The sequence below is a fragment of the Mizuhopecten yessoensis genome, unplaced genomic scaffold, assembly GCF_002113885.1.
Source record: "Mizuhopecten yessoensis strain PY_sf001 unplaced genomic scaffold, ASM211388v2 scaffold5409, whole genome shotgun sequence".
NCBI classification, from domain to species: Eukaryota; Metazoa; Mollusca; class Bivalvia; order Pectinida; family Pectinidae; genus Mizuhopecten; species Mizuhopecten yessoensis.
The window spans coordinates 510,500-532,015 of record NW_018406035.1 but is presented as its reverse complement, the minus strand read 5'-3'; the positions used below and the strand labels follow the sequence as shown (position 1 = coordinate 532,015).

At 36.6% G+C, this 21,516-nt stretch overlaps 2 protein-coding genes across 2 annotated transcripts; one reads left to right on the top strand and one right to left on the bottom strand.

Annotated features, from left to right (window-relative positions):
- Positions 1-423: 423 nt before the first annotated feature.
- LOC110450658 (mucin-2-like) lies at positions 424-10,811 on the bottom strand. The gene is made up of 2 exons (XM_021498284.1): positions 10,667-10,811; positions 424-1,604 (listed from the first exon to the last, which is right to left on the bottom strand). Exons 1-2 carry the CDS (start codon positions 10,809-10,811, stop codon positions 424-426), a joined length of 1,326 nt encoding a protein of 441 aa, XP_021353959.1.
- Positions 10,812-12,420: 1,609 nt separating this feature from the next.
- LOC110450672 (solute carrier family 13 member 2-like) lies at positions 12,421-21,516 on the top strand. Its single transcript, XM_021498297.1, has 14 exons — positions 12,421-12,617; positions 13,273-13,422; positions 13,779-13,894; positions 14,626-14,771; positions 15,282-15,351; positions 15,625-15,786; positions 16,292-16,420; positions 17,560-17,646; positions 18,066-18,170; positions 18,370-18,461; positions 19,416-19,528; positions 20,027-20,188; positions 20,719-20,856; positions 21,161-21,516. Exons 1-14 carry the CDS (start codon positions 12,513-12,515, stop codon positions 21,290-21,292), a joined length of 1,707 nt encoding a protein of 568 aa, XP_021353972.1. The 5' UTR covers positions 12,421-12,512; the 3' UTR covers positions 21,293-21,516.

The following is a 21,516-nucleotide window of genomic DNA, read 5'->3' as shown; positions in this document are numbered from 1 at the left end:
TCGCATCTTATAATTATGATACGGTGTTGTGACATAGAAATAAATCCTGGTCCACTACAAAACATAAATCCAGTTCATTAAAATGTGAGGTCTCTTAGAAACAAAATACCCCTTATTGAAGCAGAGCTAGAAAATTCTGATATTGTTTGTATAACAGAATCCAATCTAAATCCTTTAATATCTAACACCGACATTCACATGCACACTTTTACAATTACATAAGACAAATATTGGAGCCCTACATCCCTAAACCAGTCAAGTGCATCTAGACATGCGTGTTCATAAAAGCCAATCAATGAAATACATTGCGTCGGGACAATTTCTTACGGTATTCCAATATATACGATTTACTTTCCCTTAACTGGTAGCATAACTCCGGTTTTTTAAAGAAAAGACTCAATCATTCGTCTAAGGTTTTTATTTTCAATAAATTAGATTTGAAGGTGCATTTGGGTAGTTTTGGGTGTTTTTGGTTAGTTTTGTTGTGTTTTGGGGGTGTTTTGGGGTAGTTTTGGGTGTTTTGGGGTAGTTTTGGGTGTTTTGGGGTAGTTTTGGGTGTTTTGGGGTAGTTGTGGGTGTTTTGGGGTAGTTGTGGGTGTTTTTGGGTAGTTGTGGGTGTTTTTGGGTAGTTGTGGGTATTTTGGGGTAGTTTTGGGTGTTTTGGGGTAGTTTTGGGTGTTTTGGGGTAGTTTTGGGTGTTTTGGGGTAGTTGTGGGTGTTTTGGGGTAGTTGTGGGTGTTTTGGGGTAGTTGTGGGTGTTTTGGGGTAGTTGTGGGTGTTTTGGGGTAGTTGTGGGTGTTTTGGGGTAGTTGTGGGTGTTTTGGGGTAGTTGTGGGTGTTTTGGGGTAGTTGTGGGTGTTTTGGGGTAGTTGTGGGTGTTTTGGGGTAGTTGTGGGTGTTTTGGGGTAGTTGTGGGTGTTTTGGGGTAGTTGTGGGTGTTTTGGGGTAGTTGTGGGTGTTTTGGGGTAGTTGTGGGTGTTTTGGGGTAGTTGTGGGTGTTTTGGGGTAGTTGTGGGTGTTTTGGGGTAGTTGTGGGTGTTTTGGGGTAGTTGTGGGTGTTTTGGGGTAGTTGTGGGTGTTTTGGGGTAGTTGTGGGTGTTTTGGGGTAGTTGTGGGTGTTTTGGGGTAGTTGTGGGTGTTTTGGGGTAGTTGTGGGTGTTTTGGGGTAGTTGTGGGTGTTTTGGGGTAGTTGTGGGTGTTTTTGGGTAGTTTTGGGTGTTTTGGGGTAGTTGTGGGTGTTTTGGGGTAGTTGTGGGTGTTTTGGGGTAGTTGTGGGTGTTTTGGGGTAGTTGTGGGTGTTTTGGGGTAGTTGTGGGTGTTTTGGGGTAGTTGTGGGTGTTTTGGGGTAGTTTTGGGTGTTTTGGGGTAGTTTTGGGTGTTTTGGGGGTGTTTTTGGGTAGTTGTGGGTATTTTGGGGTAGTTGTGGGTATTTTGGGGTAGTTTTGGGTGTTTTGGGGTAGTTTTGGGTGTTTTGGGGTAGTTGTGGGTGTTTTGGGGTAGTTTTGGGTGTTTTGGGGTAGTTTTGGGTGTTTTGGGGTAGTTTTGGGTGTTTTGGGGTAGTTTTGGGTGTTTTGCGGTAAATCGTCGTGCCCCTTTTACTTCCTCTCCTCACAGAAAAGATAGAACTACAGGTCCAGGCGGGGGGATTATTGTTTTTTATAAAAATACTATCATGATTAATAGACGAATTGATTGGAAAGGGATGATATTGAATTGATCTGGTTAGAAGTAATAATTGATAATCACAAACTTTTACTAGGATGCATATACAGACCTGATAGTAATGTTGATTACTGGAACAAACTAGATGATACTTTGACCAGAGCTACTGTTACTACAATGGATGTGGTACTCACCGGTGCGTTAATATCGATATGTTAACCCTTCTACTTAATCATCACCTTTCAAGACTCCTTACTAAGCATAATTTATATAGCCTTATTAATGAACCTACACGTATAACTCAGGAGAGTGCCACTTCCATTGATGTTATCTTTACAAACAACCGAAACATAATAAGAAATATTTATACATCGCCACCCTTCTGTAGTGATCATTCTTCTGTGCATGCATCCATTTTATTTAGTGTATTCAAACAAGCAAGTTATAAGAAAAATATTTTAAAATATGAAGAAGGTGATTTTGAAAGTATGAATAACACTCTTCTTGATGTTGACTGGGTAAATCTATCATCAAACCAGGATTCTAATACATTTAACAGTACCATAACTGATTTAATCATGGGTCAGGTAAATGACTTCATTCCTGTTAAAGTAATAACAGTAGGTCCTAATGATAAACCATGGATGAACAACAACATAAGATCAAAGATGATACAACGCAATAGAATTCACAGAAAGGCCAAATTAACAAACAGTCCTCACTTTTGGAACATATTTCGTATTCTCAGGAATGAAGCCATTGACCTGATCCGTGAAGCTAAGTCTACATATATCAAAACCCTAAAAAACTCTTTAAATAACAATAAGATTCCCCCAGATGAATGGTGGAAAATTGCTAAATCTATCTCTAACTTCACCAATAAACCATCCTATTGATAAAGCTGAGGTCCTCAATACTCACCTGACCTCCAACTACCTCAGACAGCACAACCAGCAATTCCTTATTCACTATCTTATATTAATATTAGTGAACAAGATGTTGCTGACCAAATTAATATTCTTAATATAAATAAGCTCCCTGGACCTGATGGAATTGTTCCCAAAATTATTAAAAGATTGAATTCCTCTCTTAAATTACCCCTCATGATCTTATTTAATAAAACACTAGAAACAGGAGTGATTCCCAATAACTGGAAACAAGCAAATATAAATGCAGTTTATAAGGGTAATGGATCATCTAATGATGTTTTCAACTACAGACCTATTCAGTAACTTTATGCTTTAGTAAAATAACGGAAAAAAAGTGTTTAGATATCTTTATAACTACCTGTTGGAGAATTCTATAATCACGAAGCACCAATCAGGATTTACACCTGGTGATTCAACAGTTGATCAACGCTTGTTTATTATAATGAAATTGTTAGTAATATGGACCAGGGTAAGGAACTTAGATTTATTTTCTGTGATATAAGCAAAACATTTGATAGGGTTTGGCATAAAGGTCTAATTCATAAATTTAGGGCATCTGGTTTGAAAATTATTTAACAGACAGAATGCTAAGAGTTAGCACTGAAAGATATCACTCTCAGTTTAGGACTATAAATGCAGGGGTACCTCAGGGATCTATTCTGGGACCACTCCTGTTTCTTCTTTATACTTATGGTATTACTGACAATGTTTCTACTAATATTAAACTTTTTGCAGATGACACTTCTCTGTTTGTGATCATAGACAAAAATCCAGTTCAGGCAGCCCAGGATCTCTCGAATGACCTTGTAAACATTAGTGAGTGGGCATATATATGTGATATAAATTTTAACACAAATAAAACAAAGTCAGTTGTATTTTCCAGAAAACATAACCACGTACAACCCCCAATATCATTTCAAAACAATCAAATCACTGATTCAATAACACATAAACATTTAGGACTAACTTTTACAGACGATGCATCATGGAAACCGCACAAACAGATTATATATGAAAAAGCATACAACAGATTAAATATTCTTCGTTATATCAAATCTAAGGTAGGTCGTAAATCATTAATTAAAATATATATTGCATTTATTAGACCAATTTTGGAGTATGTAGACATTTTATGGGATAACTGCACCTTACAATCTATTGAATTACTTGAATCTGTACAACTAGAAGCAGCTAGGATTATAACTGGTCTTCGTTCAGGGACATCACACAATAAACTCTATAATGAACTTGGTTGGGAAACACTGTCTGCAAGAAGGTATAAACACAAACAAATAATGATGTATAAGACTCTCCCCTCAATACTTGCAAAATGTCACAAATCCTTTTACTAACAATCATAATAGCAATCCCTACTCTCTTAGACAAACCAGACTCTTTAACCCATCTATGTGTAGAATTAATAACTATTTTGACAGTTTTTCCCCTTTATGTGTCGCAATGTCAACACTATGAATACTGATATGTTGAACTCTCGATCTCTTGCTCTGTTTAAAAAATTCCAAAATAAAGATAAAGTTAATGACAGAGAAGTAACTTCAATTTTTAAAAACGACGGTGAAAGAAGGGTAAATAGTATTCTTTGCCAATTAAGAAATTCCTGTAGTAATTTAAATTCTGATTTATATCGTGACCATTTAATAGATAGTCCAACTTGTGCTTGTTCTTTTGAATACGAAACAGCCTTTCATTATTTCTTCAATTGTCCACTGTATATCGAACAACGAAATACTTTGTTTACTTCTTTGAATAATATTAGTAATCATAACCATATGGATTTAAATATATTTTTTCAAGGTTGTCCTACATGTGATCTGATTATAAACAGACAGATGCTAAGTCATATTCAGATTTTTATTGGAAAAACTAGGCGTTTTAATTTGTATATGACGTAGAAAGCCATGATGTATTATCTGAATTGTTACAGGAATAACAAAGTATAGGTATAATGATAAATGAGATGACAGTTGAGTAGGTTTGTTATATCTTGTTTATTTTCTGTTCAATATAATAAACATAATATTATATTGCCTTTTTGTCACATTATTCAAATTTGTACTTTTTACTCATAACCAGTATTTAGTAGCAATGACCTGTGTACATAAATGCACATGGACTTTTGGTCAAAGTTTACTCTTACTGTACATATGCTATACTGACTGTGACTATGCTTTATTTAATAAGAAAATAATTGTATGTGTGTTGGATGTATGATTGTGAGTTGTTTGTGTATTGTTACTGTGATGTCCTATGATGAGTTTATCCCCTTTGTGTTTGTCATGTTGGAATTATCTCCCCTTATCCTTTAATTAGTATTACTCTTTATAATTTTTCATTTCAAAGTATCCTTAAATTAATTAATCATTATTGTTGTAACTACATTGTATATATGATCAAATTTTGAGCCACTAATGGAAAGAATTTATATAGGCTTGCCTGTCATTCAATCCATTTGACTATAACATCTGTCAATAAAATTTGTTGAAATGAAAATTGCTCCAATATCCAACTGTTAGATAAATAGCGGTTTATTCATATATCCAATAGATAACTCTTATATATATAAATAGACCACTTCCTACCAATGGTCATTCAACTTATCTTATGCCTAGACGTTAAATAGGAAAAAAGAATTCTAGCACAATGGATGATGTTATTAAAAGATTTAACTAGAAATAACTTAAGCCATTGCTTCAACGCCAACGATAAAGCCAAATAAAATATCATTTTGACATTAATCGTAACAATGTCTTAATACAATTACAAACAACGAAACACATTTCAACATTCAATTCTTGTCATCAAAATAGTATATTTACATGTCTCCCTTCTTCAGCTTAGTAAACTCTGACTGCGTATACGCATTGAAAAAAAAGCTCGGCGGATTGATACTTGTGGCAAAAATGGCGCCATTCCCGCTTCAGCGAGATAACTGTACAATGACAACCACTGCTTGGATCATTCGGGATCCGTTATGTCTAATTATACCACAAAAGAATGCTGACAAACTTCTTACTCCATGGATGAACATTAATAGTTCTTTGGCGGTAACGTCAACAATGGCGGCTTCGTTCTGACCGCGTCACTCCATGAGTAGTTTGTCGATGCGCGTACATGACGACTGTTGTAAATGAATAGAAAAGTGCGAAGGGCTTTTCACATTGCTTACTTTAAAATTTAAAACCCATGAAAGGAAAAACATAATGTTACTGAACGTCAAGCAAAGGGCAGTGAGTTCGTATTATAACGACTTTGGGTGGGTCAACCATAGATTTTAAAACTGAATACAGGTTCTGATAAAATACTACTTTTTTGTAAATCCATCTCAAGTGAATCATGTCGGAAAATATGGTACGTTGCTGACTTGAAAAGTACATGATTGATAGGGAATTTAAAGATGTCCTTTCATATCTGAATCATGAGTGTTACACATTTAAATCCATACTACCTACCATACAATATTCCTGGTCAGCAACCACAGTAATGGCTCACGAAAAGTACGTCTCACGTGTCTTTACAGGTGATATCTAGCATACCATTTATTTAAGGTATGGTGTCTGTTTTCGAATACAAAACTTTTCTTAAGCTACAATCGTCATTTATTCATTATTTGTGTCAAAGACAGTAAGTAAGGGATCATTCACATGTGGACTCTGGAAGGGGAATATGTTTCCTTTTATGTCTTTGGCGTTTTGAGAAGCTTGAATGGCTGAAACCACGTTGATATTTTGAGACATTTTATTGAACATTTCTGTAATGATGTTGCACTTCATACGTCTACTTAAAGTGTCTTCATACACGGACAGTCTTATCACGATACAACAACGCAAAACACCCCGGCCAGTCACTTTATTTTCAAACCGGGTAAACCATTTGTTGTAACGTCCATTTTAAGTTGGAATCAGTTGAACGTAAACATAATAGTTACATGACTTGCATGCCAACAAGGTAATCATATCACTGACATGTATATACTTTTATCATCTATATCACCATGTGCATTAATCATTGCTTTGCTTTGATAGATCATATTTCTGATAAGCAAAATATGAAACAAAATATAATACCAAATCAACAAAAGTGTATAAACAACGGTGCATTTAACGTGGCTAGACAGTGACCTCAGATTGTTATAATTACACCGTCACCCTTACCGAAATAGCAACCCAGTCAACGTAAACAACTTAACCCTTTTGCAGTTATATCCAAAACGAAATAAAATACTATATATACTAAAAACTCATTTGAATTTCAGATCAGATTTATTTGTTATGTATTAATTCCGATTTCATTCATTTCTTGCAACCCCTGCAAAACCAAATCGATAAAATACTGAAGTAGTAGTATTTGTACCATTTATATTGCGGGTAGATATGTCCAAGTGTTATACACTCCGGAGTTCTACGCCGTCCACCGTAGTGAAGCATTTGTAAAAAAACATTTTCTCTCACCACACAATTTCAGTTGACTACAGTAGCACGAAAATTATTTGAGGGAAATACTTCAGTGCTGGAGATATAACATTCAAGTGACGTGGCACTATCTGAAATGTTCCTTCGGTACAACGGTTTCATCTCACATACGTATTCATGCACTCATATGTAGACGAATTACGCAATGTGGGGTATGACTCGCCTGATAAATCAGAGATGGAGAAATATAAACATGTGCTTTGCGTGTACTTAATGTATGAAATATGCGCACTCAGGAGGGATAAAATTGCTCTCCACAATCAGCTCTACCTTCTAATTTATTTTTTACACTACTCCAAAATAGGTTTATTGAGAGTGTAAACCTGCAACATGTATATCCGATTACAGTTGAGCGTACAGGGCGACGAAAGAAGGTCTTTACAGAAAAGGAGGTCTGCTTCTGTCGTCTGCTCAGGGGACATCGAAGAAATTATCGATCTGCTGCATCTGTTGCTGCAACACTTGGTATCCCTATCATTGTCTTTTTTCCCTTTTTTCTCACTTTTTGGCGTTGTCTCCAAAGTCAACCAATTGAAGTTTTGCAAGAACGTAAATCAATGAATCAAAACAAGTGTTGCCAATTCGTTTTAGGAAAACTGCGTTGGAATGTTTAAGATCGAAGCTATTCTAAGGTCGGATTTTTTTGTGTCGTGTACTGATGATTAAATGAAAAAGATGACGTTTCTGGTTGACGATATCTTTGATGGGTTAAGTGGCAATTGTTTCAGTTGATAGCTACTATTTTCATAAATAATAATCGTGATCATCTCCTGGCTGGCCTTTTTTAATGTGATACTGAATTTATTGAAGAGCTTATCAAGAGTGGTTCCACATGTACCATATAATAAGAAATAATTTTACAATACTTTATTTTGATATTTTATCAATTCGCTATGTACTTGTATATACAGATTTTAAATTGTTGGTCATATTGTATATATGTGGCGGTTGCTTCCCCTGCATTAAATGTTCAGGCCGAAATTATCAACTATATGAAACTCATCCGTTCCACATAAAATCCGTCATCAACAAGAACATACGGTTTAAAACAGTTTAACTATTAGTGTGCACTTTTGGGCATCTCTTGTTTTGTTCTAACTGTTTATTCGTTTTTCAAAATATATTTATTTTATCAATTCTTGTTAGTTCCTACTTATAACAAGTTAAAAGTAAGGGATGACATTCTATTGTGCCATAGCACTTTATAAATGCCCTTTCGTGTTCTCTGGTCTTTAGACACTGTCGTCATATGACCTTAGTCCTAAATAAACAGTCATTCACCAAATCTAGGTCAGTCGTGCCCACGTTTTGATGTTTGACCTACTTTACATTTAGAACATATCTGCGTTACTATAATACACAAGGTATTCGGATAGTTGGGTGACGCCTTGTTATGCAGCAGCGCGCGGTATATTACCTTGGTATTGAGGTATATAGTATTCGAATCACACTCTGCCTATGGTTTTAATAAGACATTGATTATCACATTCCTTGTGTACTATTTTGTGCTCGTATAAACTAAGGTCATATAAACACATGACGCACCATCTCATCGAACCTTAGGTTAACAATACATTGGAAAAGACTATTTTAAATTATGTCGATTATGCAAAGATGGACTTGTAAACCTACAGAATCCTTTGAAGCGGAGAAGCATGTAGGATATACGGATGTAAATGTGAAACATTGTCAAGGCAATACACTGAGAAACATTCCTAATTTTATTCAGACTGATAAATAATGTCGATGTACCCAAAACTGTTGAGTATCCAAAACGGGACACCTGTGGGATATTAGACCAGGAAAGAGACATGCAATTCAAAGATGTATTTCAATTCGTAATCAGTTTTCTCATCATGATACTTGTATGTAAATTAAACTGTATGTTGGCTTCATTGGCTGTTTGTTATGGCGATATGGACGGTTCCAGGATAGAAATAATTTTGAAATCGTAATTTAATTAAATTGCGATTTCAAACTATATTTTTGGATATCATTTTCAGAAACATTTTTTTTTTACAAACGAATGCTTGTTTTGTGAAGAATTTTCAATCAGAATCCCCTTTGAGTCCATTATATCTAACTCTGCGTAATTTTATGCTTATATTGATCGTTTATCCCACAATATTAGCCAAAATGACAAAATGTCCATTTCCGGGCACATTTTTACCTGTTCGGTTTGGTTAAGTTTTGTTTAACGTCCTATTTACAGCTAATGTCGGTTAAGGACGTGCTTCCATGTGTGTTGTGTATGCGTGTGTGTATGCAGGAGACTGGGTTTGTTGGAGTACTTGTCTACTTGTGATAGCGCGGATATGATGTGTTACCTGTTCGAAAACATGCGTGACCCTAATAGTATGTTGCGTTCCATTGATGTAACCACGCGCCGTAAATATCAGCTTGTAATAGAAAAAAAAAGTGGATGATATCTCTTCATGAAAAAATGTCAAACATTTTTTAGAATTGATGCTATTGTACATTGTGTAAATCCGTCAATATTTAACTAGAAAGTGCCGGTTTTGGGTACAATGTTGCAAGTTTGTTATATCCCTACACGAAACAATCCACTCCTTATATGGTGTTAAAGATGCTTACTTGGTTTGGCTTTCTGCATCCACGATCAAGATTTTCGATAGATTCTGTCTTTCTTCGTATATATTAAGGTAATACAGTTTCTATCCATTCTTAGATTGTATACTGACTAATACAGCCGTCACACCGGACTGGCGTCTCTACGGCGTCCCTACGGCGACCCAGGGCGTGGAAGGGACGCCATGGACGCCGTAGGGTCGTGGTGAGAACGCATCAAGACGCCGTGGGGACCCCAAGGACGCCGAAGGTCGCAGAGCGACGGCGTTTACTTTGGACATGTTCAAAGTAAACGCCGAGGTTCGGCGTCCTGAGCGCGTCCTGGCTCAGGACGCCGTGGGATCGCCCTGAGGTCGCCATGGTCGCCGTAGCATCGCAGTAGGAACCCGAACAACGCCAAAGGAACGTAGTACAGACGTAGTAGAGTCGCCATGTAAACGCGGAGAAAAGGATCGGGGGAACCAATGGCGACCTTACTGCGTCCTTACCACGTCTATGGGGTTCTTACCACGACCCCATCACGTCTATGGCGTCCTTACCGCGATGTCAGGGCGGATATTTCGGGATATGAGCTATTGTCCGCAACCTTACAACGTTCTCAATGCGTCCCTTCGGCGTTAATGGCGTTTCTACGGTGTGCCTACTACGACTATTGCGTTTCTCTGGAGTTTGCACTACGTTCCTAGCGCGTTCCTACTGTTCGCCCTCGAAGAGCTATAAAACCCAATATTCCATCCTATCTTTATCAGTGTATTTCTCGTACTCACCATCATGATTCCGCTACATCGACGCTGGAGTCCCTTTCAGGAGACGACGCTGGTGCTGGAGATATTGAGGCTGTCCTGGCTGCTATACCTCGCCCACGCCCACGGCCCCTGGTTTTCGGCATAACGTTGCGTATAAGTTTAAAATGCGTACACGTTAAAATGCGTGACCTCAACGGATGAGAGTAAAATAATGAATGAAGCTTTCCGAAAGAACAGTGGAGTTTTATACTCGCAGCGAGGACGCCGTTGGGTCGCCCTGCAGTCGCCGTGGGAACGCCATGCACGCGGTAAGGTCGTGGTAGAAACGCTAAGAACGCAGTGGGGTCGCAGTGGGGTCGCCGCTGATCGCCGTATGGACGCCGCATTGACGCCATGTAAACTCAATAGAAACTCCAAGGACGCAGTAAGAACGCGGTAAGGTCGTGTTGGGAACGCCGTGTACATACACAGATCGCAGAGCACAGAACTCCGGTGTGACGGCTGACTCGAAATCTGGATTTATTTTAGAAAAATCATTGGCGTTCTCAATGCGACCATCGGCGTTCTCCAAAATATGACAGTTTAGGACGCGGTAAGGACGCCAGTCCGGTGTGACGGCAGTATTGAATAAGAGCGATGAGAAAACAGTAATTGTGGACGAACGATAAACATACACAGTTGACTTTTGGTAGTGACTTAATAGTTTCAAAGCCACTAAACAGTAACGGCAATTTTCATGAATACTGACGGTATATCTCTACAACATTATTTTAAATATAAATTTGAATACAAATTTCAGACTCTACAATTGGCGTGATGAACTGTTCATCACCAAATTACATTTAAAACATATCCATAAATGTGCAAAATATAAGGCAATAGAGTGTCGCTTTTTGACTGAAATTTTGGAAGAACATGTTACATTTTTCTTAACTCGCAATAATTTTCCTTTCCTTCTCAAAAATTAATGTCACGCCTTCATCAATTCACGCACTTTACTCATCTAATTGGGTTCGTTACGTACGGCGATGGTCTTCTGTTCCAAGACAACCCGTGCCTGCACCAGTATTCCTGATAATCACAATACTTAATGACTACACAGGAATTGTATTCGCGTTATTACATATTACTTGTGCTGATTGTCTTTGTTTTTTGGGTCGATCCCTGCTCTCACATATAAGATTATGACTTTTGAAAACATGACGACACAGGAATGATACCCATGGTATGTCCTGTACATTTGGTATGTCACTTTGAACAAGACAGATCCTAACCTGTAATATAGAGAATTTAGCAATTCCATATATAAATATTTGGATAATTTATCTTTGACGAATTGTCCGTTAACGCCTCCTACGTCCTTTGAGAAGGGTGTCAGCTTCTCTTTAATTAAACTTGTTTTTATAGTTAACATTCCATTATTAATGCCTCTGTATTTTCGCTATATTTTCATAATTTTATTTTGCATTGGATTATATCGTTGTCCTTCCTCTATTAGGTCAATATTCCGGATGGGAATGTACAGGGCTAAGTTGATAATTTTCCACAGAACACTGAGACATTTCACCGCACTGAGAGTCTATACCAATGTCAAGTTCACTGCCGATCTAAACCGCTATTATTTCCTCTTGATTTGGCTTGTTGAAGTTATTCGACATAGACGGATCATCTCGCCTAGGACGACATATTTGATAATTGCTGGCCTTACAGAAAGCTCTTACGATGCTGTATAAACTCCCGGCGGATTTCAATCTCGATTGTAAAGGTTCATTACCTTAAAAGAGATCGGGTAAAAGATGTTATTTCCCAAAAAAAACACATTTTAACAGCATAAGCATTCATACCTTAATTTTAATTTCCATACTGTTGACATATTTCATATGTTTATATATCTAGAACAATATAAGGTACAAATCAGAAAGGAAATCCCCTGCAGGTTGGGAGTAGTAATAAAAGAATGTCACTACATGATCATTCTCCTGTTGTTCTCCACCTGGTCTAAATATAGGACTACCAGTACTCTGGTAAATGCAGCAATAGAGGTATCACCTGAGCGTTCCTAGGTCCAGGTGTATGTACATGTAGGTACATGGACAATGGTGAAACAAACTCTGAAAAACATTTGGGTCCTTCGGCAACTCCTTGTCGTTGTTCTTGCGCCGTTTTTTCTCCTTCCAATTGTATTTGCTGTCGAGGGGAAGGTGAGTACAGCAGGTTCTTTGTGTATTCTATTTATTTTAAACCCGGTTGTTAATTAAGTAATGTTATTTAACGTAAACAACATGTGTTAAAGTAATTATGACAAATAGGATACCCACTATGATATATTTTACTAGGTTAGCTTTGTAGCGACACTTCTCACTGGTTAATAGTCATGTATCCTTTGATAAAATGTCCGCGTAATGATGTGTTTTTTGCGCAATATACCATGCACATGCAACGCTCTTCCAAAAGTCTTCTAATTTTCTAATTTTCAAATTGTGCACATGTTAGGCATGCTTGGTCTTGGACAAATTAGTTTTGTCTTGAGAATGTATACTTATGCATTTATCTATTCATCATTTCAATAAATATCCAGGTAGAACAGGACAACCTGCTGGCAGTCCAAAAAATATAACATCTGCTGCAACTGAACTGTGATATCGGCTTGACAGTCAAAATAATACATGGCTTTATTAGCGGCACTTTTTGAGAAAGAACATGAAAATGATCCTGTTGAAAGTTACACCTCAGCTAGATTTGTGAGTCTTTGCACGTGCACAGGGGATTTAAAACACAATATTTCTACCTATTAAATCATATAAACATAACTAAATGAAAGCTGTTACAATGTTACATTTATTTATTTTTACGCAGGAATCAAAATGTGCCTACATCATTTTTGTAATGGCCATCTTCTGGATCACCGAGGCTTTACCTATTGCCGTGACAGCTTTGCTACCTGTTGTATTATTTCCTGTGGTTGGAATAATGAACGCCAAAGACATATCAACAGCATACGTTAATGTAAGTAGTCTACAGTAAAGAACACATCGTGATATCATGAGATTTTTCTCATAACTATGACCTCGGATAATAAGTTGTTGCAATAGGTGCAGCAAATCAATTTGATTCCTTAAATGTCTTCTTAACATCGGAAAGAAAGGTACACCCCCCCCCCCCCCCCCCCCCCCCCCCCCCCCCCCCCTATCTGCAGGGAGGGTGATGTTACATTTTACGATAACACCCAGTAGGATACAGCAGGTATATTCCTCCCCGAACATCTAGGCGCGATTTGAGCATGTTATTCATACCAGTTATGAAGAAAAATTCGATCAATATATTGGAAGCTATTTCTGAAAATCGTGTTTGATTTTTAATAGGATACGTCCATGCTATTCGTAGGCGGACTTATCCTCGCACATGCTATTGAGCACTGGAACATCCACAAGTTATTTGCACTGCGAGTTCTGCTTTGGTTTGGATCTGAACCCCACTGGTAAGACCTAGCATAATACTGAACATATTAGAAGTTTATCAATGGAAGACTTTACTTTTTTTTGTGACAAAAACACAACAAAAATGTGTTGAGGCATCAATGATATCGGTACAAATAGCAAATGCTGATTATTTTGTATTATTTGTATGATTCATGGATCCTTTTTGTAAAACACTTTTTGGTTGATTTTATGTTTGTCAATCACTAGGTTTAACTAACAGTTAGAGTAATGACAATTACAATTACTGAGTAGATTACAAATTAATGTTATTTTAGTCAAAATATGGATTCTAGTCCTTACAAAGGACTATGTAAGTGGTCCAGATTCAGCCTTTATATAATATGTTAAATGCTGTTCATGTGTGACTCAACTGGAAAAACAGCATCTGGAGCGAAACAGAAAAGAGTTTGATCTATTAGGGGCACAACAGTTATTTGTAGATTTTTTAAACATTCTTTCTCAAGTTAGATACATATTAATGTCAATGGTGTAATTATCATTTCATAGATGGGCTATATTTGCATATTTATGTTGGTTCAAAATAAAATCTTTAAAACATGACCTGGTCAAAAACCTTTCCGGACTTTATAATGACCCTTGAAGGAACCACTCATTTGTTGACATATCGTTTGTATGACCTTGAATATTGACATTTCCACGTGCAAAAAGCCGACTGGAAAGGAGAAATATATGTTGCCCTTAGTAATGAAGATGTATTTTCCTAGTACAGGCTAATGCTTGGGATGATGATTCCGACGTGGTTTCTCTCAATGTGGATGAGTAACACTGCCACTGCCGTCATGATGCTGCCGATAGCAAATGCTGTTCTTTTACAGCTGCAGAATATTCATTCCATCGATCAGGGCACTCACGAAGGTACTGCTGGCTAGATTAATATAATCAGTTACTGTCTTACCCAATTAAGTTAGTTTATCACAATTCATCATAAGTTTAAAATGGGGAAGTTAACTTTCTTAAGTGCATTCATATATGACAATCGTGAATTTATATGAGAAAATCTCAGTTTGCGCTTAGCAATTTAACTACTGCTACTCTTAAATGAATAATTATCCTGATAGTCCTTCACGATCGTCTTAACATCTAACACGTGTTTCCGTTACAATACTCAGCAAACTAGTAGTTACACGTACCGGGTCTTATTGATCATGTTTCGGTTAAACCCAAGGTAAGTGACTGGTGCCAGACTCTCAACTACCAAAGGGCAAATTTAATATGCAAATGTTCCAATACTGTGTTTTTGGGCACTTATTGCCGTGCTTAGTTTCTTAAAAAATGTCAAATGTTTATAAGTTTCGTCCTTCAAAATGTTCACAACAACGCAACAAGATCATGTAAATGCAAATAATGTGTTACTTAACATTACAGAAGATGTCGACCAGTCAGATCCTGATAGTAAAAGTGTCGTCATTGCTTCAGAACAAGCTAGTAATGAAAGGCATGTATTTATTTGGAAAAGATCAATTATGATAAATTTACCTTTTAGATAATTATCAAGTTTCCTAGATACTGAGTAACGAGACAGGAATGCTACCCTGTTGGTTGTAGTTTCCTGGAAGTATTGGAAATTAATTCAGAAACTATTTTAGCTGCTTAACCCTTTGAGTATCGTAAGAGGTGGCTATTGTACATATGTAGGACCCCTGTACCTGTAGGTAAGTGCCCCCTTTTCATTCATATATATCATTAATAGTACGTTTTTCTTAAATAGTGATAATGGGCTTGATCAAGAAGCATACATGTACGATGATGAACAGCATCTCAACTTATGCAAGGCTCTGTCGATGTCAATTTGCTATGCTGCAAATATAGGCGGCATTGCCACACTAACCGGAACAGGGGTCAACGTTATCATGAAAGGACAGAGTGATTTGTAAGTTGTTGATTTACTTTCATTATATTTTATTTTATTTCGTCTTTTTTGAAATCGATAATTTGCATGGTCGTGTTGTCTGTTATTTTTTGTGTGTTAATGTGCCGCAAAGAACTGTTCAACCTATGTAATGTTTGCTTGATTCTACACGTAGATACAAATGTATATTGTTTTATTTTATCAGTTACAACCCCCCTCCCCAGTTTCATGGTATTCCTATGCTCGAATCTGCTATTTGTTAACGTTTGTATTAGACAGAGTATATAGATGATCATGAAGCCAAGAATTTATTTGAAAGGTAGTGTATTTAGTTGCCTTTCCATGAATTGAGAAATGTATAAGATAGTGGTATTTATATGATTACTAAAACACACTGTTTTCATGGGTTTCCCTATCGCGGGCATGTGGATAAGAGAAAAGGTCACCTGAAAACACACAGTGATAATCTTTAGTTTTCACTATTTACAGATACCGTCAAACGATGTAAATGTTATTTACGATTTAGAATTTTTCAGAAATATGATGTGGATAATCCAATCACGTTTGCTACATGGATGCAGTTTGGTGTTCCGATCGCCACTATTCTGTTGTTTATGGCTTGGACCTGGCTGGTTATATATTTCCTTGGATTGAGGTACTGTTTTAGATATTCTTCTTCAAATGCATGCATTTCAGACTGCATGAAAAACAAAACATTTCAAATATCAAACCAAAAGATCATTTGTCAAAGTTTACTACACCAGATTACTAACATTACAAATAAACCACACGATGTTAACCTTCAATCTGACGAAGTAGAGCTGTATTTCACATGTAATTGAGCGGTTGGTTTAGTTAGGTTGATAGGATTTTCAGTTATATTACAAGTATGCTCATTCTATTACGAACCTCCTTCTGCGTGATCTGTGCATTGTAATGCAGGCTGTATGTTGGAATATTTGCATCCTTGCGATAGCTCGGATCTGTTGCCGCCTTTCGAGTGTTACCTCTCTGAATACCACGCCGAAGGTACCCAGCTGTTCGTATATATACTGACACATTGTAAACAAGCATCGAGCAGGAATAACAGATTGCTTTTTAATGACTTCAATATGTCCCGGGCAGGGAATAAAACCATGTATCATAATGGCACATATGAAAATCCCTAGTTTAAGAGATTTAGTTAGATTACTTGTAGTCTAGTACGTCCTCTGCGATCAGTTTGGTGTGGTTTTATCTATCACGAGTAGCTCTAAGAGTCATCTAAACGCGCAAGCTCACAGACGTCATGAAGTTGGCAATCGATCTTGGTGAGGAAGTTTAACCAGTAGCAATCTGTGACTCAAATACTAATCGCGTGTGAAGATTAGAAAAGTTCAAAACGCTAATTTAATGTCAGAATGTGAACACTCGGATTTGTATTATTAATTTGCATATGAAGTTTGATTTATATATTTCTATTTATTTTATTTATATATAATTATTACTATTTATTATATATGATTTTGCAATGGATCTTTATCACGAGACATCAAATTAAAAAAAAAATGTAATAGTGCTACTAATTTTCATTTCGCTGTTTTTGTATATATGCACTTCCAGATGTTAACGTTTATTCGTTCAGTTAATTTTGGTGTATTAGTTAGATAATTATCACTCTAGCGAAGTGTCACTCTAGCCACTCTAGCGAAGTGTCACTCTAGCGAAGTAGTGAGTCCCGTTGTGGCTTTCACCAATATTTTCAAATATCAATTACTCCTCGTCAGTATGCAAATATCATTTCTATTATAACAGTTCGATTTGCAGACGACAACCACGAGAAATATCTAACAGGATAAGAAAAGTTCTCCGAAGAGAATATGAAGAGTTGGGCTCCATAACGTAAGTAGTGTTAAATTACCTATACCTACTATGCAAGCAAAAAAAAGGAAAATAATTTAAAATCTTCAAACAACCCCTGAAATGGAGAACATAATGATGCTTTGCATTGTACTGTGAGCTTCCTTGCAACCGATGTTTTTTTTTATATATAAAATTGACCACGATCCATTTTGACAGAAGTAAACTAAGTAAACTTAGCTACACGTAAGACTGTTAAATTACAGGTTTGCTAAATTGTTTCATTTTCGATTTTGTTTTATCTTCTGACGATTGCGTGTGTAAGAATCAATTACATAACTGAATTTAGCTTTTTTAGAAATGCATAAATGTATAAATCTAACTTACTGGTTTACAGATTTAACAAAAGCAATATGCATAAATATAAATAACTGCTGAAACCGCAACTATGTGTCTTGCAGATTTGCCCAGGGTGCAGTGATAGGACATTTCATAACAATGTCTACACTGTGGATCACTCGCGACCTCGGTGGTGTAGGGGGATGGAAAGACCTGTTCCCTGAAAAGTAAGAATACAATTATTCAATCAGCATTAGAAGAAATAGATATACATATATTATGAATCAATAAAGAGAAATATTCGTCTGGCTTAAATTCATGCTGAATATCAAAAACATAAAAAATACATTTTGTTACATGATTGCTTTCAACTGATAATTTGCAGTCAGTAAACTAGTCAATTTGATGTTTATTTCTGTTTTGTAGAACAGTTTCAGACTCCACGTCCTGCATTCTCGTTTCCTGCAGCCTATTTTTCTTCCCTGCCAATCTACCGGAAATATTGCGCTGTGGAATGGGTACTTATTTTAGAAGTAACGAATGTTTTAGAAGCGTTAAGGTTATTTAATGAATACATTTTGCACCTTTAGCGTATTCTATCTTCAACTAATATTCAGCTGGCTATCTTCTAGCATTGCATTTTGTAGTGTAAAGGTTTCCAAAAATATTAAATATGTTTCCTCATTATAAATGTGCTGATTCGTAGATAACATTGACCTGCTTTGCCCCTCTGCATGATCTTATGAGGCAACTTATGTGAATATGTTTTCGCATGACCGTGGTTGTTGCGAGGAGGCTAAACCCTGATCCAATTTCAAAAACCCATTAAAATCCTGGTGTTCTTCCATGTCCTCTGCTAATATGACATTTGAGAGGCAAAATTTGATATCTTCCTCTATTGCACCACTTGGGATTGTTTTCTTTACTTGTTGATCTGATCCTATCAAAGATCTTATCGTAAAGCACACTTTTATCATGAATATCAGTCGTATCTGCTCACATGAGTAAAACCATTTTTACAGAAAACATTTGACATTTGAATCCACATATGTGACGTTTGTATGTGCTGGTATGTTGGAGTTGCTGGTGTGTTTGTGTGCTAGTGTGCTGGTGTTGTTTGTTACACGCTCGGCTACTGTAGTAGCCACTATAAAACATGACTTTGTCCCAACGTGGAGACATGCCATGTTTTCAAAACTACATATCTATCCTTGGCATTGTCAGTCCATGATCTGATAATGTACTATTACACATAGCTGAAGTACTGGAAATGACACTAAACGCAGTCTGGCATCATATATGGGCTCGGTACCGATCCTTATTAAATATAACTGGCATGCACCTTGATCATCTACATAAGTAAAATAACACTGAATATTTACTAAAGATTTGACCATTTGTTTATGAGAGAAGAAGGAAACGAAAGATTCTATAACTTCACGTGGGCTTAATACAGATGTTTACTTCTACAGGTGGTACCCTAAAATATCAGCCTCTTCTTAGTTGGAAATCAGCCGAGAGGAACATATCGTGGGGCATTATCTGGTTATTCGGTGGCGGTTTTGCATTAGCCAAAGGAAGTCAAGTATGATTCTTCGTTAAATGATTAATCTTAATACATTAGAAACGTATGTCTCTCGAGGCAACATTTGTTCGGCAGTTACCCGAAAATGTGACCGATGTCACCCTTCCATTTTGTGGTGTCATTACTCCGGGATGGTACTTTAAAGAGGTCAGTGAGTGCATTGAACATATTTAGACATCATTTTCAAATTGTTCTAGTCGTTGCGACCTCACTACCACACCCCAACCCCACCTCCGTGAAAAACTCTCTTAAGAAATATAGTTTTTTTTATGGTTATGTTTTTTTTTATAGTTTTTATGTTTTGTTTTTAAGTTTTGTTATAACGACACTGTTGAAAGTTTCGCCGCTCGTGGGCTACCTAGATATCATCTCAATGAACTGCCATTGCGGTTGGAAAGAGCAGGCCCGTTCTATTATATCTAGGCCTGCAGGGGGCCATATTATGTTCCTTAACGGGGACGTTTTGTATAATATGTACGTTTACTGATTACATTACAGGAAACAGGACTGTCAGATTGGATTGGTGAACAACTCTCGGTATTCAGCGGCCTCGAAATCTGGGTATTGAACTTAATTTTATGTTACATTGTGGCAGCCTTTACGGAGGTTACCAGTAACAGCGCAACAGCCACATTGATACTGCCAATAGTGATACAGCTCGTAAGTATTCCGGCAACCATTCACACACGCTTTTGATGTACAACCTTCCTATGACTAGAATTTTCCATTGTATTAACAACGTATATTTGGAAGATATTACCGATATACTGCTACAGTTTTACACTATATCAAAGTATCGACACAGAAAAAACACGATGTAGCAAAGCCTTATGGACATCAATCTTTATTGAATTATTATATTGATTTGTACATTATTATTGTTTACTTCAAGCAGTAAATAACTAGGTACCGAAGGATTTCATTATATGGTTACTGCCTAGTAAAGGATATAATTTCTGGTTAGTATCAATAAAAGCTGTCGTACTAACGTCATCAAACAGAATAAAATAATGGCAAAAATGTTGTTCATCAAATATACTTCACTTTGTTTTAACAAAGTTCATGGTATATTTTGATCATTGTATCATTGAATCTAATTTATTTTATTAAATCTGCAATTAAGTTTGCTCAGGTTGATAATAATGTAATTTGTTAATAGTATACTGAGACTGCATTACATTTTTCTTTAGGGGTTAAAGCTAGAAGTGAATCCACTATACGTGACGCTCCCCGTTACTATAGCAGCGTCGATATCATTTATGTTACCAGTGGCAACACCTCCAAATGCTGTGGTGTTCTCCTACGGGTATATCACAGTTATAGACATGGTACGAAGGATTGCTCTCTCACATTATTAATATGCCATTCAAGATGGATACATACCCTTACTTTATCTGGGCGTTTAATTTATCGAAAAGAGAAGACATTTAGTACAAAACATTAATTTCAATGTTTATAACCTCTCCGGTATAGTTCACCGGTTGGTATAATGATTACTAGTATAAGATTCATATTTACACAATAAAGGAATACTCTATACGATAATCAATATTGCGATACCACACTGTCCGTATAGCTTTATATATATATTGCACAAGTATTATAAAAAATATATTTTTGCTTCTTTTTCAGATTAAAACTGGACTGCCGATGAACATTGTTCCGATTCCTATAGTTGTACTCTTGACAGAGTTTCTTGGAAATAGCATATTTGATCTGAAAACGTTCCCTACCGAATTTAGAAATGCAACAATATCAGTTTAGCTTGAGTAAGATGAATACAACGCTAAAATAGTTAAACGATTTCTTCTTCTAATTAAACAATAATTCATAGTACAAAGGACAGGACAGGAAGCACTTGGTGTTTCAGTTTCTGGATGTTTGCTACATGGTTTGAATCATTCGATCAAATTGTGCTGTAAGAACTTGTAAATCCATGGTCCGTTTTTGAGAATCTTAATACAGATTTACGCTTGATGATTTTTATA